General features: G+C 39.7%; 1 protein-coding gene across 3 annotated transcripts in view; it reads left to right on the top strand.

The window, feature by feature from the left end:
- The window catches only part of arhgef1a (Rho guanine nucleotide exchange factor (GEF) 1a), a 103,031-nt gene that overhangs the window by 6,015 nt on the left and 69,745 nt on the right, over positions 1-27,271 (top strand). For all 3 annotated transcript variants that reach the window (XM_049476325.1, XM_049476326.1, XM_049476324.1), the window contains exons 2-7: positions 3,560-3,667; positions 5,108-5,319; positions 7,750-7,915; positions 9,946-10,051; positions 10,308-10,347; positions 10,492-10,633. In XM_049476325.1, the coding sequence (XP_049332282.1) occupies positions 3,632-3,667; positions 5,108-5,319; positions 7,750-7,915; positions 9,946-10,051; positions 10,308-10,347; positions 10,492-10,633 (702 nt within the window). In that variant the 5' untranslated portion in view covers positions 3,560-3,631. The remainder of the gene's footprint in view (positions 1-3,559; positions 3,668-5,107; positions 5,320-7,749; positions 7,916-9,945; positions 10,052-10,307; positions 10,348-10,491; positions 10,634-27,271) is intronic.

The raw sequence follows: 27,271 nt of genomic DNA, 5'->3' as shown, positions 1-27,271 counted from the left end.
ACATTCAACTGTTTATGCATGTTATCTACGGATCTTTAAAAAAGTCTTCAAGTACCTTAAATTTAGCTCCGAAAAGTCTTTAAAAATCAGTGACAGAGCACATAACTTTTGTTTTTATGTTTTTACACATTGCATTTTGTAATTTATAAAGTTCATATGCCAGTTCGCTAACTGATTTACACTTTTTTCCACCTCTCAAGTCTCCACCACTTTAAACACTTTCCCTGCTTTATACACATTTTGCTATTGAACACAATTCTCTGCATAAGATGCAACATCTAAGTCACGTGTTTCCATATCTAAACACAGCCTTTCAAAATGACACAACATGAGCTAATTGACCATTATACTGTATGTGCCACCTGGCCAAACACCTCAGTGACTAATTGTTACCATTTTAATCAAGAATTAAGCACATTTTTTCTACACAGTTTGTCTGTAATTTTCTTTTTCAGTTTACTGTTTTTAATGAGCATATTTCTGTTCTTTCCAATGTAAATATATGGTGACCTGCTCAGTACATTTGTACTGACTTGGACAATACATGTGTGTAATTTTTTACAATTTAAACTATTTTAGTGTCATGGCAAAGCAAATCTAATAATATGAATAAAGCATTTGAAGCTGTTTGGTGCAGAAGTTTGATTTTTATAATGTTATATGTGGTTTTGGTTGCAGTGCTTTATTTTACATGATATGTGAGGTATTTTGCGGTTGTGGTTTTGTAAATTGTGTTAAATATTTTCATAAAAGCAGCCTAGTTTGAATAACTCTAGATGTTGATGATGATATATTTCTTAATGTATAAACAGGTGAATTTCTGTTTGTGCAAAACTAGTTTGGTGGAAAATTCAGACATTGTAAACTTACTGTATTATCTATATTTTAGATTTGCTAAATATTGGTGTTGTGCTTGTTACTACATTGTTATTGTGAAAGTGGTCTTAATTTAGTCTCTTAAGTGTGGTAAAAAGTAAAAGTATAACATTTGATTTCCTTGTTGCTGCAGATATTCTGTTATGACAGTGCTTTGATTGTGGTTGCTCTAATTTCCTTGAATTGATTCTGGCAAAAGCTTATCTGCTAATCCACTGCTTCAGTTGTATTTTGGCCAGTAGTAAAAGAGAAACTCGCAACACAAGTGGAAATCTGAGCAGCCTTGATCTGAACCCAGCTGAGAACTTACAGTACGCTGCGAGGGCAGAAAGACAGAGAGAGGAAGGACAAAAGAGCAAGGAAAGGAAAAAGCTGCAAATGTTTCAGTCAGGAAGGAGTAGAGGGCCTGAATTTTTAGTGAAAGATAGGGCAGTGAAAGATAAGGGGAGAAGGGAAAAGGGGAAAAAAGAGAGGGAGTGGAGGGAGAGGGAATTCCAGCTCAGGAACATGGATAAGAATGGTTGTTTTAGTGAGGAAAATCGTGCTGACTGCTTTCCTGGTGAGGCAACATGATTACATTATCCTACGCGGTATTGCGAAAGTTTGATCTGGTATTTTAATGGTCAGAATAATATTATGACAGCGCTGCAGAGAAGATGTAAACCATGATAGCGTTTTATTTACAAGCAAGTTCATTCATGACCCAGTGTAGAAACTTGTTTTTAGAAAGCACAGACATTTTTATGGATTCAGGCTAAAAGATATCAGGCTTTTGCTGAACTGATTGGTGATAACGTGTATCTGAATCTGTAACACTCCTTTCTATCTTTACAGAGTGTGTGTATGTGTGTGTGTGAGAGACCATCGCTGTATGTGTGCGTGCGTGTAACAAGGTGTGGTAATAACCTTATCACTGTTCTGTTTGCTGAGTGTATGATTACATAGGGCAGTCTTTAGAGACGTGCTTGCACACGTGTTTTCACACACATGCTTATTACTGCTCTTTAGATGATGAGTGCAGGAATGTGTAGCAAAGCTGTTTGCTGTGAAGAGGGGAAATCACATTGTGTCATACGGTATCTGACACCTACCTTTTATATACTGTGAAAGGAGGAAACTGGAAAGCAAAAAATTACCTCAGACTGTTTCAAAATGACATTAAGCCGTGTGTGACCCATGCAAGACACATCGAGTGAGTGAGAGGCTGTGTCCCAATTGCACTCTATGCACTAATAATGTATAGACCAAGTGCTAACCGTAGTAGTGCAGGTTAAACCAAACATTGACTTATTAACCTATTTTAAGTGGAAGTGGTGAAGTGTTGCTATGAACTTTAACAAACCCCAACCAGGACAGAGCTTTTATCTAATATCTGCCTTAAAGTTGCAGTAACTGTTTAGGGATAAAGAAGTAATGAAAAAAATCATAGAATAAATTTTTGTGGTAAATTAAGTGGGAGAGAAAATATTATTCATTTACCAAAAATGTACAGTGGATCTCCTTTACCCACGGCTCCAACAAGTATATAGTGTAATGGTGTTTTAATGCCATGGCTTTTTTTTTAGCTTACTGACCCACATTAGGTGGTAGTATATAAAAACATAAAACCAACTAATCGATCGAGTAATCGATCAATAGATCGATCAATAAATTAGTTGTTGCAGCCCTAGTTGGAACAAAAAATTCTACAAAAAAAAGGATGTAAAAAATTTTACATCCTGACCTGCTTATTATTTCCCTCTGGAATAAAATTAGGCTAAAATCACATTGTTTGCTCTAAGATTTATCAATCTTTTATGATGGGCTTGAGAAAAATATTCCGTTTTAAATAGTGAATTTTTATTAGATTGTTGACTGGTTGGCCTATTCTTTTATCTGCTTTTAAATACTATTCCATACTTAGTACAGTGATATGTTCAAAATGTGCTGCACAGTGTGTGAGGTTCACAGTGTTACTTTCATATACTTAACACTTGTTATTCAACTATGCCCTTTGACCTAAGACCTTTGTAGAGCACATTTAAATACTTTTGTACAAGATATTTATATATTCATATTTGTACAGTGTATACAATTTCAACATGGAAAGATGCATTTGCTTGTAAAGTAAAAAAAAAAAACAGAGTGTAAAATTGTTGCAGACTCACCAGTTCTGCTTCTTTGTTTTAGTTGGGCTAATACAATAATTATGACTATGGCTTGGTTCTCCTGGAGCATCACAGCAGTAAGCTCTTTGTAGAGACAGTTATCATTAGACAGGATTATATCTTTGGTCAACACGTTATTCAGTTAAACAGTGAAGGAACTGTAATAGTGCTACTGCCTCGTGGATCTATCCCATGTTATACAATAAGGTGTGCAAGGAAACAGCAGGCGATGATATGACTACGAGTGGTTGACACTAGTAAAGAAAGATAAGTTGGTTTATTACTGATAGACTGAACAGCTGCTGTCCGAGTGCTTATTTATCTTTAGGAAGATTTTATTGCTGCTTTTCTTCTGATTACCCAGTACAGTGATTTTATTTAATAAGAAAGTGATTTTAACTTCCCCCATTAAAACGTTTTATGCTTGTTGGTTCAACAACCTATCATCTGATGGAGGACATGCTGTAATTTGTGGTTTTGTATGACCCGTTTTCAGCCGCAAACAAAAGGTGACCTATACTTTTTTAAATCCTTAGGGTGCAGGAAAGAGCGGAAGGGTCATGGTAAAGCTGGGTCTCTGAAGAGAGCTGTGAGGACATCTGTTGAGAATGGGCCCTGAGGAGTCACATGATCTGAGAGACACGGTATGTTACATGGTAACATGTGAAATAAAAGTCTGTTTGTAGAATTCAAGATAACATTGACAGTTGACAGAGTGTCATATGCATGCACTATATATTCCGCACTCTAGTATCTTGGTAGATATTTTTTGTCACATTACATTATTTTTTAGGTTACATTATTTATTTGATTACAAAACTATTATTTTATACAAAATCTTTTATACAGACCAAAGTAAATCAGTTAGTTGGTAAGTTACTATTGTTTACAAGAAAAACCTTAACATTTGTTTTGTTGTAGTAATAAACAGCTCTGGAAAAAAATAATAGACCACTTAAAAATGATGAGTTTATTTGACTTTACCAAATTTAAAACCTCTGGAATTTAATTAAGAGGAAAATGGGTGATCACAAGCCATCAAACCAAGCTGAACTGCCTGAAACTTTGTACCAGGAGTAGCATTAAGTTATCCAAAAGCAGTGTGTAAGACTGGTGGATGAAAACATTCCAAGATTCCAGAAAACTGTAATTAAATCCAGGGTTATTCCACCAAAGATTGTTTTCTGAACTCTAAAAACTTTATGAATATGATCAACTTGTTTTCTTTGCATTATTTGAGGTCTGAAAGTTCTGCATCTTTTTTGTTATTTCAGCCATTTCTCATTTTCTGTAAATAAATGTCTTAAATGACAATATTTTTATTTGGAATTTGGGAGAAATGTTGTCTGTAGTTAGAATGTAGAATAAAACAACAATGTTCATTTTACTCAGATATATACCTGTAAGTAGCAATGGTCTCTTATTTTTTTTCCACAGCTGTATTTTTTACATTAATAAAATATTTTTTAGTGTTTTGTCATGTTGCCCAAATTATCGTTATTACTGAAAAATCATAATACTATTCTAGTATGTATCTTCCACCTCTAGCCAAGCTGCCACAATATCACCCACAAGGGACACACTTGAGGGGACACAAGTAACTTATCACCTGCCAGTGTAAACGCAGTACATATAGTTTATCTGATGTTATATTTCGTATATTTATTTACTACAATATTATGACCATTTAGGCCTTTTAATGGTTGAGTGCCGTTAAAATGGACTTGCAGACTGGTCTCCATAAGCAGCAGGGTCTGGTGCACTATATGCAGAGACACATGCCTTTCTTTACCATGATAAAATGTTTCTCTGAATTGAGTTATATAATCCGGGTCATTTGCTTCCTTTATGAGTGGACCTTATGTTTTGGCTCATGAGTGTAACTTTAACATAAATCTATCAGGACAAACATGAGGCGAGATGACAAAATGACATTTGCTGACGACAAGGTAGCTCCAGTCAAACCAACTACATTTATAAACCACAGCACCAACTGCTGTCAGATTTCATTGAGAACAGTAAACAGAATTGTTACTCTGTAGACATTATTTACTTTACTCAGATTTATACTATTATCTTTCTAGATGTCGAACACTCCTCCTCCATCCCCGCGTCCTCTCCACTGTTCTCCCAGTCTTTCTTCTCCTCTTCCCTCCCCACCCGTCTCTCCTGCTCCAGCGTCTGTGATCCTCCGCTCCCCTGCCACTCGTCACCTCGCCCACCTCGACCCCTGGAGGAGGCATAGCTGGGAGCCGGGGGCAGTGGTGCAAGGATCCCCCGCCAATGACACGCGCAGGTACACAAAACTCAGGTTTAAATCCGATTAAACGTATTTCCCCTGCAATTTAATATACATTATTTCTCTCTCATTATTCACTAAAGCAAGTATTTCTGTGTAATTTACAAACTTTTAGTAACGTTTTTTTTTATGTAGAAAAATAATTATATTAATAATCTGTATATTTATAGCATCTATATTAAGATATTTTAAAAATAAAAAAATAATTAATTGTATTAGTGCAATGTTGTCCAAGTGTTTTTTTTATTTGTGTTATTATTTATTAAACTAACTACCCTTCTTATATGTTGAGGTTGTGTGGTTCAGATTGATATAGAACCTATATTTTTTGGCAATTATTAAAACTCAAAATTATTAACACTCAATAATCTTCAAAAATGTAATTAAATTATTTAATAATTTAATTCAGAAAGACTATTAACATCAATTTATTCATTGACCTTAATATGTATTATTCACTTATCAAGCTTTTTAGTTGTTAGTTTACACAAAACTAATATTCATTTATTTTGTTATCAGAGTGAGACACATATACACTGTACACACACAAACAGACATGTACCATAGTCTCAGTCAATGGCTCATACAGGAGTTTCACTGTGTAACTGTGTGGTCTGTTGTTGTGTGAGTATTACCAGCCAGTGCCAATGTCTTCTCTACAAACACACACACACACACACACACACACACACACACACACACACACACACACACACACACAAGCCTGTACTGTAAGGGGCTAACACTATTCCAGTACTGTGTTTCTGTGTTTACTTGTTTATGTTTGTGATGGGATCAGCCTTTAACCAGCAGTGGAGAGAAGAGTGAGTGAGATTTCAGCAGTTTTATGTCTGTATGTGGGTTTTAATGTGTGCTGCTCATTTTTATGTTTTGTTCTGATTCTGATTAGTTAAAAAAGAAAGTCAATAAGAAATTAGGTTCTTTGGTTACTGGTGGTCAGGATGCCTGAAGTCAGTTATGCATTTTTGGAAAATGCTTTGTCAAAAGAGAAGGAGAAGGACTATAAACATGAATTTTATGGTAATTAGTTGGTAAGGTAAGATATGATATTATGCTGTTCAATTTTACTTATGTTAGGTTTTGGTCTAAACAAGTATATTTTCGTCATCCAGTGAAAAACAAATATCTCCATTTTTGTGATTTTTTGCTGCAATTTGAATACACATGCTGTCCCTTACACTAAAAGGGACCAGTAGAAATTCTCCAAAATGACAATAAATTAACTTTACATTGGGTTTCACTAAAAGTTAAGAAGATATTATTTTTCTCCTGTAAAGTTGCTGTTTTGGAAACACATCATTTTGGTTGGACAGCAATAGGCAAAACCTTAGGAGATTAGTTGAAAACATTTAAACTAAAATTGTACACTTTTCTGTGTTTTACTGGGTATTATATCTCATAGGTGAGAAATGTAAAGATAATTAAGGGCAAATAAAAAGGGAGGATTTCTTAATGCATTTATTTGGTTCAGGGTAAATGAAAACTGAAAAGGTTACTAGATTTCATGCTTTAGTAGTTAATTAGTCATTATCTTCTAATGGGCATTAATTACATTCATGAGAGACACATTGTAAAAAATATATTTGTAGTTTAAGGAAGTAAAAAAGGCTTTCCCTAGTTTAAGTTTCCTGAGCATACATTTCGATCATATCACATTTGAGTTTTAGTGAAATTAAAGAAGCAAACAGTTCATTATTCAAACTAACCAACTGCTCACAGATTTAAAACAAAGCTGCAGATTTAATTACACTAGCCACTGTTACAGTGACCACCTTAAGTCAATAAAGGTAACCAAATGACAAGCCAGGTCCAAACACCAAATGAACAAGCACAACAATTTAACCAAAATAGGCTTAAACAAGAATACCAAAACGTAGGCATAAGGATGACTGGCAATACTGGCAACAGCAAAAGAGAGTTACAAACAGGTATTTATACAGAGCAAGTACAGAGACACGGGTGACACTGATCAGTACTCTAGAGATGATGAGCGAGAAATCTGTTCCTGATTGGCTGATGAAAGGCATGTCGGAGATATCAAATTGCATAGGATTTTAGGAAGTGTTTTGCAGGGATTTAACAGAGACAAAAGGATAGTGAAACTAATTGTTTTCTCAAAACTAGGCTGCTTACATTAATATTGTTTTACCCTTTTCATGCAGATGTGTGTAATGGCTGAGGTTTATTTTGTGTATTAGTTTTTTTATTATGTTTTTTCTATGCTATATACTCACAATTTGGTGTTTATGAGTCCTGTCTTCACATTTTCTGTTGTCACGTATTCTTTTTGTGTTATTTTATACTTTTAAATTTGTCTAATAAAAGATATAATCTAATAGACAGGAAAAATGTGCAATAAATTCTAAAAATAACTTTTAATTTTCTCCTTTCTGTCCTTTCTGTCAGTGTGAGTTTGGAGGATTTGGACCCAGAGGACATGGCGCTGGTGTTGGGCAGTGCAATGGGCAGTAGAAGGGTTCGCAGGTCCATCGCTCACGAGGGCTCTCTTTCCTCCCTTACGGAGGAGGAGGCCACAACTGAGCCACAACAGCAGCTCCGCTCAGCATTAGAGGTGAGCTATATGCACTATATATAAACACTCCACCTGCTGATTTCACTGTCTTTTAGGGACTTAAAAGACAGTAAATGTCTTCTGAGTGGGCTGGCTACTCAGCAGCAGTTCAAAAAGAGGCGGTGGCTGACTTCACATGTGTCAGAGGAGGCATTGGCATCACTAGTGAAAGGGGGATCCCTAATGAGTTGGTTGGGTATTTGGCCGTGTAAATTAGGGAGAAAATGGGAAAAAATTAATAAAAAAAGGCACTAAACTGAGGAACAAGAGGGGATATCAAGAACAAATTTGTCTTAGTCCCAAATGTTATGAAAGACACTGTAGTTGATCAGTCCTAGTTTGTTTGTTTTTTTTGTTTTAAATTGCAGCTAAAACAATGCAAGCAATAGAGCTGAGTGAAATTGAAAATTCATACTGTCATATTTTCTGAACTGTATCACATAACATGTAAATGAGCATATTTAATGAACTTTATTAGTTAGCATTAATGGGGTTCATTAATACTGATACCCTGACCTTTATTTCTATTTTTTCCCCATTTTCAAGCAGTCAATTACCTAACCCACTCATTAGGAGTCCCCCATCACTAATAATGCCCCAACACACCACACTCTAAAAAACAGAGGTACGATATGAGTACTTTTTTGTACTCGAAGGTACATTCTTTATAATTGTACCCTCAAAGGTACAATATTGGTCTTTACAGGGTCAGATTTGTTCCCTCTGAAGTACAAAGTCATTTCTAACAGCAATAAGTACAAATTTGTACCATTTAACCAGCCAAAAGGTACATTCAGTATTCTGCATCACTGTACTAATGAACAGTATATATTTAAATTGCACATTTTTTATTTGAAAGCCAGACAATTTTGTATCATCAAGTTTTTGAGCCATTTTTAGTTGATGATAATGTTTATAATCTTTATAATCTTTATTGGCACAAAAACCATGGGTACAAAAAAGTACTTTCACTGAAAGGTACTTTTTTGAACCTTAATATAAGGTACAGCCCCAGCGACAAGCTTTGTACTCTTTTAAGTACAAATCTGTACTTATATTTCTTAGAGTGCAGGAGGGTGAAGACTAATACATTTCTCTTCCAGTACATGTGAAGCCAGCCACCGCTTCTTTTCGAGCTGCTGCTGATGCAGCATTGCCGAGCAGCATCACAGCACACTTGAAGGAAAGCGCAGCAACTCGGTTCTGATACATCAGCTCACAGACACCCTGTGCTGCAGACATCACCCTAGGAGTGTTGGAGTGTTGTGGGGAGAGAGCACCATCTACCCACCCGGAGGGAGCAGGGCCAATTTGTGCTCCCTCTGAGCACCAGCAGCTTGATGGCAAAGCTGCATGAGCGGGGGTTCGAACCTGTGACCTCCCGCTCATAGTGGCAGCGCTTTAGACCGCTGGACCACTCAGCGCCAACCCTGACCTTTTTTACAAGTATCTAGTAGCCTCAAAGCGGGTTGGTTTGTAAATTGACCTCTAATACACTTGCTTATATAGTTGCTGATAGTACACTCAGTGTATATATTTCAGTATAACAGCAACAATTCTGTATGATACAAAAATGATGTAAAAAAAAAAAAAGAGGTGCAAAATGTTGGCAATATTAAGAATTATAATAATAATTAAGTTCAGGCTTTATCTGGAGTTGCCATATCTTTTGGTTTTGTGCCAGTCCATTTAAATGTCATTTAAATGCCCACTGTGATATCTCCAGAACATTATAAAATTATAATATTTTATTATTTTATTGTATTAAATTGTACAAGAGGGTGGTCTGGGTGATGTCTGGTACAGCTGTTCACACATACCGCTCCTCCAGGTAATGTCTAAAAAGGTTCTGTGTTGTGTCACTTACTTACGTAGTTTCTAGATCCACTATATTTGGAGTAAGGTGGAATTTGTGTATCATAGATTTGCAGTCATGTTTTGGTATTTATAATTGCTTTATGATTGCTGTTAGTAGCTATACAGTGTCAGATATTGCTGTAATATTAAAACACAGTATTCTATCTTTTTAGGAACAGTCGAGTCAGATGCATGGCTGCAGTGCCTCGGCCCCCAGCCTCTGTGTAGTGAGACGAACCCCCAAAACATCTGCCCCTCGACCTCGCTCTTACTGCTATGGTGAGAAAAAAGGTTGTCTGTGTGTCTTTAGTTTCTCCTGAACTTTTCCCACAAAGAAATGCACTTCGCCTTTCCAAGAACTCCAGTTGGTAACTGAGAACTGCTGAATATATTTTACTTTTGGCTCCCTCTTCCTGTCTGTCTGTGAAACCGATGCCACTAAAAAGGGAACACACAAGACCTAATGTTCTTTTGAAAGTATTAGCATTATTTTCGTTATGCATCAACCCTGTACTTTCTGTTCTGTGTATTTCAGAGAGTGTACCGTTCTACCAAGGCGGAGGATCGACTCACAGGTTAGTTTTAACCCAGTTTACGTATATAACCTATGCAGGACTAGACTTTGTAGTGTAAAATATTTGTTGATATGAAATATGTCTGTGGGTTTAACTCCATATAAACCTTCCTATATAAGATTATCCTATCTTTCTTTCTCTTAGTTTAGACAGGGATCTGACTGGCATTGTTTGGGAAAGTGGAGGACAGATAAAAGAAAAGAGGGATGAAGAGAGAGAAGAGACAGAAGGCAGCTCTTTTGGAAGAACATTTAGCTTCTTCCGCAAGATGACCTCTATTCGCAAGGTAGGCATGCATCCTCTTTACTGTCCTGTTTCACACAAAGGTAGAAAAGTAAGTAAGGCACCTAACAATTAATGTTTTATTCATTAATCTACCGATTTTTTGTTAGTCAGCTAAATACTCAGTTAAACTAATATATTGATCATTCTAAAAGAGAGTTTTGTCCGTGTGCCATATTAATAAAAAAAAATATATATTTCTCCTAATATTCAAATATATTTATTAAAATATTGTCTTAAACACAAAATATTCACTTCATGTTACTATTTAGTAACAAAAACAGTGTTACCAGGTAATCTCTGTTTAGTTATTTAAACCCTTTTCCTGAAATTGAGGATTAATATTTATATTTAATAGAATTTGGTTATAACTTGAAATTATTCAATCACTGTGGTAATTTGGTATTAAGACATATTTCCTTAATCAATGACTTCTTAATAAACTTTAGCATAAAGCACTGTACACATTTTTAACTAGACTATTTTTAGAGATGTTGCAGTCCAATCCAGAGACTCTGGATCTTGGCTGATCTGGGTATATTTTAGGAGATCAGGGATCTGCTCTTCTAATTCCAATCCTGTTCAGAGCCACGGTGTCCAGAATACAAATTTAGAGGCCTCAAGGTGCTAAACATAATGGCAATGGGCAGTTATAGACATAATTGCCCAGTCAGCAGCACTGAGTTTTTAAAAGGTAAATGAAGAGTTTAGTTTCAAAGAAACTGTGAGCTGAATGTTCAGGCAATCAAACTGGATTATAAAGATATTAAACGCACTATAATATAAACAGTTACAAAAAATAAAGTGATTTTACTTAAGAATTTATTAGGATCACATTTTATCTAAACTACTACAAAAAGATTGAATCGGGATCAGCTGACACTCATCATTAAATGAGTATCCCTCTAGTTTTATCTTCAACCCATTGTTTCTATAGAAAATTCTGCCTCTTAATTTCTCAGTGATTTGATTTATTTCAATACATAGAGAGAAGATTTTTATATTTTGAATAGTAACAGAAAATAGCAGTGTCTCATTTCATATGCAGAGAAATTATTCTGTTTTCAGTATGAATCAGTGGTGTTCTGGTGGCAGATTTTAATTGGTTAATGAGAACAAAGACAAAGTCTCCACAGGTATCTTGAGCAACACACTAGGATAGAGAGAATTAATCAGAATTACATTTCAAAGAAGGAAATGCTGAGAATTCCCTGCTACACTTGTGTTTAAACCTGCTATTATCTCTGTGTTTTACTGGCAGTACTAGTTATTACCAGCAGTGGGCAGAATGACACACTGATTCTGAGAATCCTGATTCACATAACAAAAACAACCAGAAATCTTCCTCCTACATAAACACGGAGACACACACACACACATACACACACACACTTCCCCTCTCTTCACCTCTCTTCATCATATTCTCTCTGTCCTGTCTGCATCCAGGCTCTTACTCATAATCATGATTAATACTAAAGCGCTGCTATTGGCCCACATCTCATGCTAGTCGGTGAGTCACTGTAAGTTGCATGAAAAACGCTGACTCACTGTTGCTAACTTAGCTGTACACTGACCTAAACTTTGACATATAACTGATCTTCTGTAAAGTGAAGCCAGATTTAATGTGCCAAATGGTGAATATCATTCACAGGATCAGATCTTCCACCAAATGTTCAGTGTGAAGTGTCCAGAAGCTGGTCACCAAATAGATACAGCCAAATAGAAGGAAAGGATGTTCACGGCTATAAAATAAAAAAATTTATATGAATATAGTGCATGGATTGACCTAATTTAGGTTCTACAGGTGTGCCCACCTGAACGTTGTTTAAAAACATTTACATAAATACAAACACATTAACAACACTTTGTGATTTGATGTATGTAAATGTATTTTAACCTTTGAAAACACATTCTGACTAGGGGTGGGAATCAAACGGCATTTCACAGTATGATATTATTACGATACATTGCCCATGCTAACAGTGATCAATGTAATGATATGTAATAAGACAACTCAACACAATATTTCACAGCATCTGTATAAATATAGTTACATTTGATGACATGTATTGATTTTGTATTAAATATGAAAAAATATGATATATCAAAAAAATCTATATTTTATCCCACTCATAATTCTAACTCCTGACTGCTTTTTCTAACCTTACATCATATAGTTTTTTACCTAGATTATTCTTAACCACTTTCATGACTGCACATGACTTGCAAAGTACTGTTCATTATATAAAAGCAGTACTGTGTGTATGTTAGAACATATGATAAATACCTCTTTTAGAGATAAGAAATGAATGCTCTAAGCTTATTGGTTAATCTTTTGATGACTTTAAAACACCTTCTCGTTTTTACTGTTTAATAATTTCTCAGTTGCACAGTAACTATTAAAAGTGATTTGGCCCTGAAATAGGATAATTTATATTTGTTTTAATGCTGAGAAAAGTACTTTATGACATGAAATTAATATCTGTAAATTTACTACAGATTTTTTTACATACAATATAGGGGTGTAACGGTACACAAAAGTCACAGTTTGGTTAACACCATAGTTTGGTACGATTTCTGTGTGGTAAAAACAAGGGATACATAGAAAAAATAAGCAGTTTGAGTTTCTTTTTTTAATTTTCATTAAATCTGCCCTGAAACTGTATAAGAGCCATTCTCATAGACATGTAAATGTTCTGATTGGTCAGCCCTCAGTTCAGGTTGCAATGGGTGTGTCTGCTCTAAAGATCTCTTTAGTTTAGTAGTGGTGCTACACTTTGCTGCTACTGCTTTTTATTAGCCCTCCAGTCTTAGAACATATAAAATGTGTTGGTTTGGAACTGCATGTGTGGGAAGAATAAACAAGGCAAAACAGATGCAACACAAGCATTAAGAAATCATGTTATTATAATAGAAGCGTAGATTAAATGTCAGCATGGGTTAAGGCCTAAGTGCATCGGTTCCAGTTTTTGTTTTTTCCAGGATTCCAGGATTTGTGCATTATTTGTGTTTCGTGTCAAGTGATTTGATTGATTACATTTAGGATTTAGATAAATGTGTGTTTTTATTAACTATTTGCGTTAAATTCATGTATCAGTTTTTTTGAGAAATAAACCTATACAGCTATAAAAAGTGTCACATGATCACACTCCTGGCTGTGGGCAGCCGGGAGAGCTTTACAAGCATATAAAGTTCAAAAACTGAGTGGATACATATTCACATCTAAAAGAGTTATATCTCTGTTCTCAGTTAGAAAAACATCATATGTGTTGATTCAGCATCCCACACGTCTCCACACTGTGACTTAAACCACTGCCTTACTGCAGCTCTCACAGCATTCCAAAACATAATACACCATGTTTAGCTTTCCTGCAGTGCAATCAAAAGCAAATACACAAAAGCATGCATACACACACACACACACACACACACCTTTGTCCCAGGAGATTGTAGTCAGAATTGGCACTTCTGATTACTTGTCCTCTTTAGGGAATGTTTTTGTAGGGCCAGCACTGTGGGCATCGACGCAATGAGACCAATGTGGAGAGGAAAATTAGGAAAGGAGTTACAGTTTAATATCATTCTTTTAAAAGGCTTTGCTGCGGGTGTGTGAGGTAATACTTTATATTGTTTTTGCAGTAAAGACTGGGGACCACTGGTTTTTATTGAGACTGTTACGTCCTTGTCTCCTTGTTTTCGTGGTCAAAACAGATTTCTCAGATGTAAATTTTACACTGATGTTTGACAACTGTTATATTTAAAACACTAGATATCACAGTTACTGATGGGCAAATTGAAAGCATGTTCTAGCCTCATTATTCATCAAACATAGAGAATCTGTCAAAAATACTTTATTTAGGTGTACAAATGCTAGCTTAGGAATTATCTCACTTGTGAGTGAACTTAAACACTGGCCAGCATGTTTATGGCAAGGTGAAATGAATTATCAAGAGTTTAAAAATTGATATTGGAGTTTGATAGGGGTTGAAGATGAATAGGACATTTTATTTCTGAAGTTGTACAGGGATTTAACATTCCTAAACCAGGTGGAAAGTGTAGTGTAAGTGTGCTTATATAGGATGTAAAGCCACTGTCTTACTGTGCTTATAACAATTAAACTATCTATATACCTAGTAGTGTAATTATTATTCTATTTTAAATGGATTTTAAACAGGTTTAAAAATAACTTGAGAATCCTAAGAATAAAAATTATGTACTGCTTTGTGTTAAGAAATGTACAGGGAGGAGAAAACTCCAGCCACTATAGATGCTCTAAGGACAGCAGTGAAAAAGACAAATCCTGAAAATATTTAAAGAAACAATGACAAAGTGTGGCAAACTTGTGGGAACGTCCACAATGCAAAGGGAAGGCCTGCAAAAAATAAGACACTCTTAGATGTCTACTAGAAATAGAAATCTATTTTTGTATAAATTAATGTACATATATAATGTATATAAATATTATTAATATTATTATTATAAGACCCTAAAAAGAAATATTAAATTGTAGCTCTACATAAAATTTTTACCACCAAGCATGTCTTGGCTTGGGGTAAGGGGGAAAAGTAGAGACATGACGTGCTCTGGATTACATGAACAAAAGAATGCTACTAACATAAAAATAAATCAAAACACTTCATTAGTCATGTCTGATGAACACATGTGATTGACTCGGGTCCTCTGGCTGGGGCGGACGCTATCTCATGTGATTCAACTTCCTGGGAAGTGTGTTCTGCTTCTTTCTGTCTCTGTCATTTTCTGTCTGGGTTTCACACACACACACACACACACACACACACACACACACGGGTAGCATGGGTCAGCTGTTAAAAGTTTGGTCTGAACTCAAACACACAGAAAACAGGAGAACAGTGAAGCTTGTGATAGAAGAAGCCGCAGGCAACGTGAGCGTCACAACATGACCGAGTTTGGTCAGTGCTGTGCTTTATGCCTCTGTGTGTTTTTGCAATTAATATGACTCTCAGTTCCTCAAGCATTTCTAAAAACATTTCAGACAGAAGAAAGAATGCTTTCTAATTGCTTAAATTTTAGGAATGCTAATATAGTTAGCTGTAAGGGCCCTGTTTTAGCCACGTTTAGGTGCAACGTCAGCCACTCAGTGCACAGCTTGATTTAGGGAGTGTCAGTGTGTAACATAACAAGAAATAAACCAATCAGCGTGTCTCTTGCCATTCCATTTTAAGAGCCAGGTTTTCTTTGACTTTGGTGGATTGGTATTTTATCAGAGCATCTTATTTACAGGAACAGCAATGTTATTGTATTGTGTATTCTCTTTACTGTTGATGTAAAAATTGGGTTTGTGCACTGCTGTGTGTCTATGTGTGTGTGTAATGAGTGCGGATGTACGCACGTTGAGTGCACCTGTGTGTTGCCAAGATTTTAATGAACTTCTGACTGGTGGCTATTGTCAGGACTTAAATCAGTCAGTGGCGCCTCTGTATTTTGAGCCTCAGCAAGATAGCAATACGCCAGAAATTTCCATGAACACACCTCACTTCCAGGCCACCACACCCATCATCAGAATAGATATATTCGTAAGCTCCGTTGCTATTTAAACAATGCCGGTGGAAGGTGTAAAAAAATACTGTTGTCGCAGAGTAAAAAAAAAAAAATTCTTTCCTTAATGCAAATAAAGTAAATCTTGTATAGTTAAACTGCCCAATTTGACCTAAATCTCAATAACCCAATGTGTCCCAGTGTTTCATTTTTCTACAAAAAACATGATTGAGTAATAGTTAGGCTGGCTTTACTGCTACTGTGTGCTGACTGTTTTGTGAGATGATGCTGAAGAAATTACCAGAGATGAGTTGATAAACCTTTAAAGAATTCAGATTTCAAATTCTCATTTGATGTTGTACTGTGTTGTGGAAATTAGTATATTTTCAGTGTATAGAATCTCAAAGGTCAAGTTTCCTCGGTTTTACAGATGTTTTTTTTTTACTGTTGTCTGAGCTCCCCTTGTGGCCACTCACAGAACTGCACACTGCATGCGGACTTGTGTATATAGTGACAGTGGTTGTGTGGATGTGTCTGTAGACCTGTAGACCTATGAAAATACAGAGCATTTTTCCAGTCCCCCACCTGTACAGCTTTTTCCCCTGTTTTCTCACACTTTCTTGCTCCCTCTCACTCTAATGCGTCTTTGGCTAAGCAGATTTTATCTCATCACACAACCCTTTAGGAGACAAATCAGTGTTGCTGTCTCTGGTCGTATTTGTATTTTGTAATGAAAGTGATTTATAGTCATCTCACGCTGCTCAGCTGTACTGATGTTTATCTGGAATAGCTTGGAATAGTCATCTCACAGCTGGAAGCCACAAGTAGTGCTGCCCATTCAGATGCAGCAGCATCAACAGAACAAAACAAGAACAACTTGACCTTTTCAGTCAGATATCCTCTTTTATACGCCTTCCACAAATACCAAGAATAAAACTGTGCAGTGCAGTACAGTAATCGTCCACTTATTAATTAACAGCTGTAATATACTTCTACTTACTAGTCAGTATATGCACTCTCAGTATATACATACTTAAAGCTGCAACTATTTGTTAGCTTGTATGTTGTCAGGATTGCCCTCTACCACATTAACTATTACATTCAATTATATTTAGGGTATTTAGCAAACACCCTTATCCTGAGTAGGGCTGGTTACCAACTTTGTGGATCTTGCTGGAATAAAAAAATGAGCATTTTTGTGGTACTTTAATGATGTAGTGGTTACAATGGATACCGAACTATTTACCTGATATCAATATTAATTTTAATATTAATATTAAAGGTTAATAGGGCGCCAGTAGCGGCTAGCTACAAAATTTATATTTAACCTCAGGGTGAGTTCTTGTCGGTTTCAGAAAGTCTTTGAACCACGGGAGGAACACACTTAAGTCAACAATTGGCTAAATCAAGTAATGTTTATTTAGAATAAAAGTAATACATGGATATATGCAGAATTAGATAAGGGGCATAATTCAAACAACAATTTGAGAGTGAAATTCAAGCACGCTGATGATAACAGTCTTACAACCAAACCTTCTCATCGCATATATGAATAACTCAAAACACTTTAGACCCAAACAACAGAAATGTATAAGTAGATAAAAATAAACAAATCAATACCCAGTTTAATATACCAAAGGGGAAGTAATTATGATAACCCACTAGGAGATAAACCTAAATATGGATAACTAAACCCACTATAAGAATATTAGGAGATTAAACAAGATTATAAGTGATTATATACTGCTATAAACGAACTAACTACTAAAGAAGCAAAAACGCCCTAAACCCAAGCTACTTGAGTTAAACTAGGTTACATTAGAACTATGGAACTGACAGCGATCACCACCATCTCAACCGGGAATAACTATAACTGAGAACTTAGCAAGACTCAACCTAACCAGACCAACAGAACGCCACCAGAGAATTAGAGATTTAACCAGCGCCTCACTTTGCGTTGACCGGCCTCGGGCAACCGGTGTCGTCTCTGCCGCGAAGGGAACCGTCGGTGTCGACCGCCAGGAAGGGTAGCTCGATCCAGGTGGCCAAGCGGGTTCTTCAGGTGGACTTCACGGTGCAAGCAGGGCTTCGGTTCCAACGGCAAGCGGGAGCTTCGCTCCGGGCAGCTGATAGATCAAGGGTTCTCTTCGCGTCTGGGTCTGGTCGGCCGAGCGATGTATAACGCTAAGTATGAGCGGTGAACTATAGGCAGCTCCGTAGCGCTAAGGTGGTTCAATAGCTGGAAGCACCTAATTCTCTAATTCTGTTGATAATCGCTGGACTTGTGTTAGTCAGCGCGGGTGTGCTGCAAGCGCAGCTCGAGCTAGAATCTATGACTCACGAACTTAAGAATCACTAAGCTGAATCTAAGAGAAGTAAAACAAAAGAGAGAGTACAAAATTCTAACTAAAACTCTAAAAAAAATTGAACTTAACTAAACCTAAAAAGCGCACGAACTCCGAACTGCGAACCACGAACTACTAACTGAATGAACTAACATCCCCCTTTATTGGAAAACACGTTCCCTTCGTGACGTATTGGCCCTAACTTGTGATAGGTTTCCTAACTGCAAGTATAATTTCTAAAAACCCAATCATCTTCCAGGTAGGTGGAGTCTTGCCTAGACGACTTCCCCCTTTTTTTCTTTATTAACTTAAACCTTAACATTCTTAAATGATCAAATTAAACCATTGCTTATTAAAATGTACTTTGACATAGAAAACCCACAATTTCCCCACATTCACCCACTGTTGCATAGCATTTTAGTGATATGAATAAACATCTCAGAACTGAAATCCTAACCAGACAATTAGATAATCATAGTTGATTTTGAGGTGTAAGAATGGAAAGAAATATAACACATGACCAGGGAATACACTAACTCACACGCACCGGACTCTTAGAAAGGAAAGAAAGAAACTCGTTATGAACTTTAAACTTATTAATTCAAGATTTAGTTATTAACCTGATTAAAGTATTGTGGAAACATGCCCTGATAGCTTTTAAGTAATTATTTTAACCAGACTGCTAGTTTGTTGCCCTCCGTGTTCTTTTTGTAGTTAATGTTCATTCACGTCTTAAGAACACATTTTGTTTTTAATGTTTTAACATTTTTCAGCCTTAAATTTCCCTTTTGAAATGGCAGACTCGCCTGTGTATTCAAAGATATAAATCTGTGGCCGTCGTAATTCACACCTCTCCCCCACTAAGGAATGCAGGTCCTATTGCTCTGGTTAACATCATTTCAGAACCCTTTAAATCGGAAATTCACTATACCTTTATACTTTTATGCTTTGCTCTTTACTAAACAGGAAAATGTATCTATATAACCAAAGCAAAAGTTAAAACTACGCTGACTAGTTGCAATAGTTCAACCAATGACAAACAAGACATAATTCTTCAGCCTGGAACCTGTAGAAGAAAATGAAGGTAAACCTCAAAATTGTTCTCTTGATTAGAAAGTGTTTCATCACATTGCTTGATACCCTGCTTCTCACAATATTAGAATTAACCAACAGTTATTTAAGTTATTGTAAAAGCATATACATATGTAATTTTTCGATCATAGCCTCGTGCTCCAAGAAAAGTTCCTTTCTTCTCCTGCGGGTGGCAGTATTGTCTTGTTAAATGGTCCACGGGTCCTTGACCAGTTAAAGGGTCAAACTGCGTGTGTGTGTGTGCGTAAATTAGTGTGACTGTTTAAGAGGTGTGCTCCGAAGATAGCGGATCAGCAGGTGACATGTTAATCCCCAAGGTTTATGGGTCTTTGTTCGGATGCTTTTAGCGAGACAGATGTTTCCAGCAAATGGTCGTAAAAGTCGTTAAAGTGTTATCATTCAAGGTTGGGGGGATCCCCCTCTGCTCTCCAGTGGAATTTCTTAAGTGGATCTAAGAGTGTGATTTCACAATGAGACATCAGGCTATCTGCTACATATCCCCCCCCATCGGGTGATAATCAGCAGAGATCCAGGTTATCAGTCGATGAGATGACGTAGATAGCTGTGGACAAAACGGTTACTGGGTATCTCAACTCTTACTGGTGGCATTTGCTGGTCAGTACACAACAGGCTGCATTAGCGTTATCCAAACCAGAGCTAAACCACTTCCCTTACTGCAGCTACCTGCATAGGTTCATCAGTTGCGTCCTCCTGAGTTTCCACTGACACTTCTTGACCCCCCCTTCTACGTCTCACAAATCTAACCACCTTACCCGACCATGAATCCATTTGTCTCTGTAGCTTCACGGTCTTCCTACGGTAAAAACACGTTATACCAAAGGTTGCTACATACCCCAGACATACCAGCACAGCTAACAAGGTATCGGGCAATGACCAAGAGTATCTTACAGGTTGGACTGTCCATGTGGGACGCGACTCGATCTCTTTTAAGACATTATTGATGGGGGTCAAATCGATAGACTGGGGACCCTCATACTGTATCCGACCAAGGGTGTCAGGGCTGAGTTCTAAGGAGTGGGTAGTAAAGAAATCAGACACCTCAATTTCACTCTCATATTGATCAGGTACTAAGTGGTACAGGGACCATTCCCCAACATGCAGAGTAGCCCCAGGTGGTACGTCTACCCAAAATGTTTGTTCCGGAAGGGGAATACGTTCATCGATATCATGCTGGTCATAGGACAACACAGCTTCCCGTGCCGCAGTATTTACCAGCCACCGGCTCCCTACGATTTCAACCTGAGTCTCGACCTGTTGGTACCTATGAGTGACAGTGGCAGGACACTGGTCCTTAGTGAGCATGGGCTTAAGGCCACAAAGATTGCCGGCACCCTCTCGAGTGAACGGTTTACTGGGACAGAGATAGTGTATATCCTTGGACAGGGTACACATGCGCAAATTTGGGGCCAGATAAAGTCCAGGATTGCTGTCTTGGTAAGCTACCAAGGTCGGAGTCTGAATTTTGATGTGTGCTTCTTTTTGCCAAAACCCAACATTTACCACTTCCTTTAAGCGATAAATGTTTTCCGCAGCTATTATAGGTAAGTTGACCAGAAAAGCTACTTCTCTATTTTCTGGATTGACATAAAGAGGTACTGCACTTCCGAGTGTATAGGCTAAATGTGCTTGGAGATCAGTAACTTCCTCTCGGGTAGCCCTACTGAGGATTTCCTGTACCAGGGTTAAAGGCACCAGATAAGCTGGTATCTTGCCCATAGCTAGACTGTCTACTGAGGATCCCACTTCCTGTAGCATGTCATTCAAAAGCATGTTAATCACTTGGATGTGAGCCATATCTGCCTGGATTGCCCGGGTCAGGGAGGTGATCGTTTGCAGAGTTTTGTTTAAAGCTACCGTGTGGGTATTGAGGACCACAATGGTACCCTGTAAAGTTTGTCCAATTGCCTGTAGCTGTCTCTGTTGGGTGTCTATTTGGTCCTTGATGTGTGGTAGTTCTGCCTGTAGTTCCCCTACATTACGGCGGACCGTGGCTAGGCCCACGGCATTAACAGCGGATGTGCCGACGCCAAGGAGTGAGCCTACAGCGGCGGCAGCAGTTAATAAACCTGCAAGAAACCGTTTGGATCTCTTTTGAGCCCCATTCAGTTCAGACTGTGTGACCGCAAATTTTTGCAGCTGTTGTAGCATGTGGGTGGTGTCTCGTTCGGCATGGCTTACTGCCTCTCGTACCCACCAATGCCCAGCCCACCCCACTTGGCGGGACCAATCAGGGAAGTTCTTTTTACATACTTCCTCCGGGTTCAGTCGTACAAACACCCTTTGGGTATGTAACCGGCAGTTTGTGATTAGTAGTCCCGAATTATCCCTAAGAACTACTCCTGAGGTAGGTCCGGGGGAGATCACATCAGGGGCCGCGACGATCGTCCCCAGCACGAGCGTCAGGAGCAGGAGAGTCCTCATCTTCCTAACGAGACAAATGTACATGATTAACCTGGGTGTACTAGTGTGAACCACCAATGAAGTAGAATCTAACAGATAAGTGGCTAACAATCAGTGATATCCTATTCCCAGGCACAAAATGATGGTTCTGTTGGCTGGCTTGATCGGCAGATGTGTAATGGTACTTGGGTTGAAATTGCAAACAACAGACTACTGTATATGGATCAAAGATCAATGTATTCCTAAATTTTAAAAATGAAGTTATTAGTTTAGTTGTCAGTTGTACAGCTAGGAGTTGCTAAACACCTAGGGGTCTAGCAGGGGTTTTGTCCACCTGATTAGACTCTAATCAAGGCATTGGCGGCCCCGACTTGTCCCATAGGGCTTTGGTGTGGCTTAATTTGGTTGCGGTGTACCCACTTGCGGGTTGGCTCCTTAGAACCTTGGCTGATCTGGATCTGGTACACCACCGGGGACAATTTGTCCGTGATTGTGTGGGGTCCAGTCCAGCGAGGCATGAGTTTGCGAGCCAGCCTACCCGTATTCGATTGGGGTTTCTCGACAGGTTGAGCGAAAATGTAGTACCACACCTTATCTCCCACCTGAAGCTCGTCATAGGACGCCTTCTGATCATAGTAGGCCTTCCGACCCTGGGCACTTCGTGCCATGTGCTGTTGGGCAAAAGCAAAAGTGGATTTTAGGTGTTTCTGCAAATCGTCTATGTACTGCTGTGTTGTGTAGGCAACTGAGGTATCCGTTCCACCTGGCTGATATAACAGATGTAGTGGAAGTGTCATCTGTCTGCCTGTCATCACCTCGAATGGAGAGACGCCGGTGGAATCGTGAGGAGTTGCCCTAATGGCCATGAGTACCAACGGCAATTTCACATCCCAGTCGCGGTGATGCGTGGCCACAAATTTCTTGAGGATGCTGACCACTGTGCGGTTAGCCCGTTCGACCTGACCAGAGGACTGGGGGTGGTAGCTCACGTGCAACTTGGCTTTTACACCGAGGACGTGCCACATTTGTTGCATGACTTCTGCCGTGAAATGAGTACCTCGATCTGAGTCAACCCTACAAGGAAGACCAAACCGGGTGAAGATATGATTAACCAGGAGACACGCTGTGGTTATAGCGGTGTCATTGGCGGCTGGAAGACACTCCACCCACTTGGTGAATGCACATGTGACTGTGAGGAAATATTTGTTCCCTCGAGCAGACTTTGTGAGCGGGCCCACCCAATCCATTTGCAGATCCGACCACGGGAAGGTTAACCCCTTTCTCTGTAAGGGAGCCCTGTGCAGAGGATTCGCCGGCAGGAACTGGCAGCACACCAAGCATCCTTTAATGTAACTAGCTACATGCTCCCGCATTCGTGGCCAAAAGGCCACCTGTTTGAGTGTCCTATAAGTTTCCTTGATCCCTTTGTGACCTGCTGATGGAGAGTCATGGGCGTGCCCCAACATTACCCCCCTGTGGCACGGAGGCACCACGAACGCAGGAGAAGTGTGGGTCTCAGTGACATGAACAAGCAAGCCCTTGACCACCTTCAAGAATGCGCGGTTGTGCAAGAGTTGTTTAAGCGGAATTGATGCCTCCAGCATTTGGCTGGTTATGGGATTGTTGGTGGGATCAAGCAAGAAAGCCTTAATAGATTTGATGTCGGGGTCTGCGTCTTGTAGCGTGATCAAATCAGCATCTGTGATTTCTGGATCAATGGAGACCGCAGCGCAGGGTGGGATTTCTGTTGTTGAGGTTTGTTTAGCTTGTGCTCTAGTCACGGCTAAAACAGTGGGGTTGGGTTGGGTTGGGTATTTCAACGGGTCAAAGACCCATGAAACTCCTTCCAAGGCACCTCTTTTAGCCAGTGAATCAGCTTGATCATTGTATGTCTTGTCTGTCCCTGGGACACGTGAGTGTCCCCTCACCTTTTTCCAGTAGACAAGCATGTCATGCCGAACTACCAGGTAGTCCGCGGCTGTGAACAGCTCTGTGTGTTTGACTGCTTTCCTGCCAGATGTGAGAAAACCTTTGGTTTTCCAGATTGGCAAGTGACATGTGAAACTTAGACGTGCGTAGTTGGAATCTGTACAGATTACCAGGGTTTTTACCCCCTGGTCGATAGCAAGTTGAATTGTGATGAGTATGGCAGCGATTTCGGCATACTGAGAAGTTTGTGATCCTAGTTTGAACTGTTGTGGTTCGCAAGGATTGTCATCAAGCCAGACGACTCCTGCACCAGCTTTGAGGCCTTCTTGGTCATGTCGGAAAGAGCATCCATCTACGTAGACCGTGGGAATGTTTTCACACTCCTTGGGGTCAAAGTAACGATGGTTTGTGGGTTTTTGGGAGGCGAGATTGGGAATGGGCCCTAATGTGGCCGGTATGTCAGTTTCGCACCGCTGACATGCCGCCAGATCAGTGCCTAGAGGTAATCTCGAGTTTTGCGCATAGCGCACCTCAACCTCAAAACTTTGTAGGGCCATTAACCAGGAGGCGACTCGTGCGTTGGTGACCACACCTTCTCGAATGCGCTGACTGTTGAGAAAGACCACTGGCTGGTGGTTCGTTTCTACAATGATCTTTTGTCCCCCAAGGTAGTTGGAGAAGTGTTTCACTGCCCAGACCGTGGCCAGAAGTGCTTTCTCACAGTCAGAGTATTTGAGTTCCGGAGCCATCAAAGCTTTGCTTGCATAAGCCACTACTCTCTTGTCTCGATCGTGTACCTGGTATAGACCAGCACTCACACAGTGCTCTGAAAACCCAACTTGAAGGTAGAATTCTCTGCTGTGGTCCGGATAGGTTAAACAGGGTGCCGATGCCAGTTTGTCTTTGAGGGTTTGCATGGCTTGTGCCTGGGCCTCACCCCAAATGAAAGGTACATCCTGCTTTAACAGCTGGTACAGTGGCTTGGCCAGTTCCGCAAAGTTTTCAATGAACTGGCGGGAGTAGTTGCATACCCCCAAGAAGCTGCGAAGGGCGTGGATGGTTTTTGGTTCCGCGATATCCACGATGCCTTGGGCACGACATGGTTGCGGGAGACAACCATCTGGACCAACCAAAAGGCCCACATAGTTGACCTTAGTTTTGCACCACTGACATTTGGCTAGGGATATTTTCGCACCTGCTTTTGTGAGCTGATCTAGCACATGATCAATCTCTTCCAAGTGAGCATCGAGAGAATTGTTCCGGATAAGAACATCGTCGACATAAATCAAGGTTCCTCGTTCTCTTGCATCAGGACAAGCTTTGTTGAGAAAGATGTTGAATTCAGCTGGTGAATTGGAATATCCGAATGGGCAGCGGGTGAATGTAAATTGACGGCCGGCGAATGTGAATGCCAGTTTGTGTTGGTCTTCCACATGGACCGGAATGGTCCAGAACCCCGATGCCACATCTAAGGTTGAAAAATATTTGGCATCTCTGACCCTAGGGAGTTCTTGCTCCAATTGGGTCATGGGCCATCTAGAAAGAGGGACCTGGTCATTTAGGCGGCGATAGTCAATAGTCAGACGCCATTTGCCATTGGGCTTCAACACCGGCCAAAGTGGCGCAGAGTAGGTGCTGTTGCATGGTCGGATTATTCCTTTGTCTAAGAGATCATCTATGATCTCTTGCACCGGCCCGTATGATGCAAGTGGAATCTTGTATTGGCGAACGTAAGCAGGAGCAGCGTCGGGATGCGTCGGAATACGAATCATATGGATGTGGGTCAATCCACAATCCATAGAATCTTGAGAGAAAGACGCGCGATACTTAGTCAGCACTGTTCTGAGCTTTACACGCTCTTCGTCTGATTGCAATGCATCCGCATCTAACAGCATTTGCTGTAGTTGCTTCTCAAACTCTGTTTGAGTTGAAGGAAAACTGTCGGCCTCCTCCTTCTGCTTCACCAGGACTGTGTTAGTGCCAGGTGATGGGACAGAATCGAGACTAAGGACAGTGACTGTATCCAAGACCATTTGGTCCCTGTGGGTCAGATCAATGCGGTACAACGCATCTTCATTGGTCTCCAAGACAGGAAAAATAGCAATTGCCCCAGACGGTCGGGTGTATAATGTCTTGGACTCTTGCTTTGGGAGCAACTGCTGAGGAATCGGACCGATGACTGGAAGCCGCAGTTCAAAGTCATGAAATTTGGTGCTAACCAGCCAACCCAGTTCTGTGAGTTGGGGAATCACTATGTCCTGGGTTGTACAATTTTGAACGAACAAGTAGACTGACCTAGCACGTAACTCCACAAGAGGTGTGGCTTCCACGGTCAGACCAAGATCAAAGAATCGATGTGAGGGTTGGAACAGTGCATGGGGGTGACATAGTTGTTGTCCAGGTAGGATGGTCAGGTAGAGGCCGATATTTTTGGTATTTGCCGGTAGGGTGATGGCTTGGTTGTTTGCCACCTGACAAACTTCAGGTATGGTCTGACCCGAGTGCAGATACTCTGGCTCAGGGGAAGAGCCATCTGCCTGAGTGTTTGTGAGGGACCAAAGGATGTTATTGATGGTGTCTACCTGAACATCCAACCTGACCAACACGTCACCGCCCACATAGATGGAGTGAGGTAAGTCTGGGACCACAAGGAAAAGCTGGGTGAACTCTTTCTTGTTCCAACGGACAGTCAAAGAACAAGTGCCGACTGCTGGCAAGGTGGGTTGAGGAACGGGCCCAAGCGGAAAAGCTCCCTGGGATTGAATGAAATGAAAGCTAGCATGGGTTGCCGATAATGAGTTTACTAAGTCTTGGCTGACTGCGGATTTGTCCGACCACAGGGCGATGACCACGTCATCCACCTGGAAGTCGTCCAATGTGACCCCCTTCTCCACTCTGGGACAATATTCCCCAAGATTTTCAGATGGGACCATGGTACACAAGAAGGTGTCACGTTGTTCCAAGACTGAGCTTGGAGGCCAAGAAGGATTTGTACACTGTGAAACGGCGGCTGTAGGCCCTTCCTCAATCTCCATAGGAACCACGGGGTCGATCAGTTCCTTGCATGGTTGGAAATGTCCACAAAGACGGTAGCACTGGATCTCCTCCTCACGAGAGGGAAGAACAGGAAGGGGTTGCCGAACCTGCGCCCAGATCTTAAGACCTTGAAAGTCGATAAGGGGCTCGAACCGATTAAGAAGATCTTTTCCTGCGAGGAATGGGATGGACTCCAAGGGAGACACATGAATTGGATGAACAACAGTCACGGGCCCAATCGTAAGTTGAATTAGGGCCATCGAATGTATGGTGATGCCCGTGTGTGAGTAGGGCTGGATATT

The sequence above is a fragment of the Astyanax mexicanus genome, chromosome 3 (genome assembly GCF_023375975.1).
Source record: "Astyanax mexicanus isolate ESR-SI-001 chromosome 3, AstMex3_surface, whole genome shotgun sequence".
Lineage (NCBI taxonomy): Eukaryota > Metazoa > Chordata > Actinopteri > Characiformes > Acestrorhamphidae > Astyanax > Astyanax mexicanus.
Note: the sequence above shows the minus strand (reverse complement) of the source record. Positions and strands in the feature narration are given on the sequence as shown.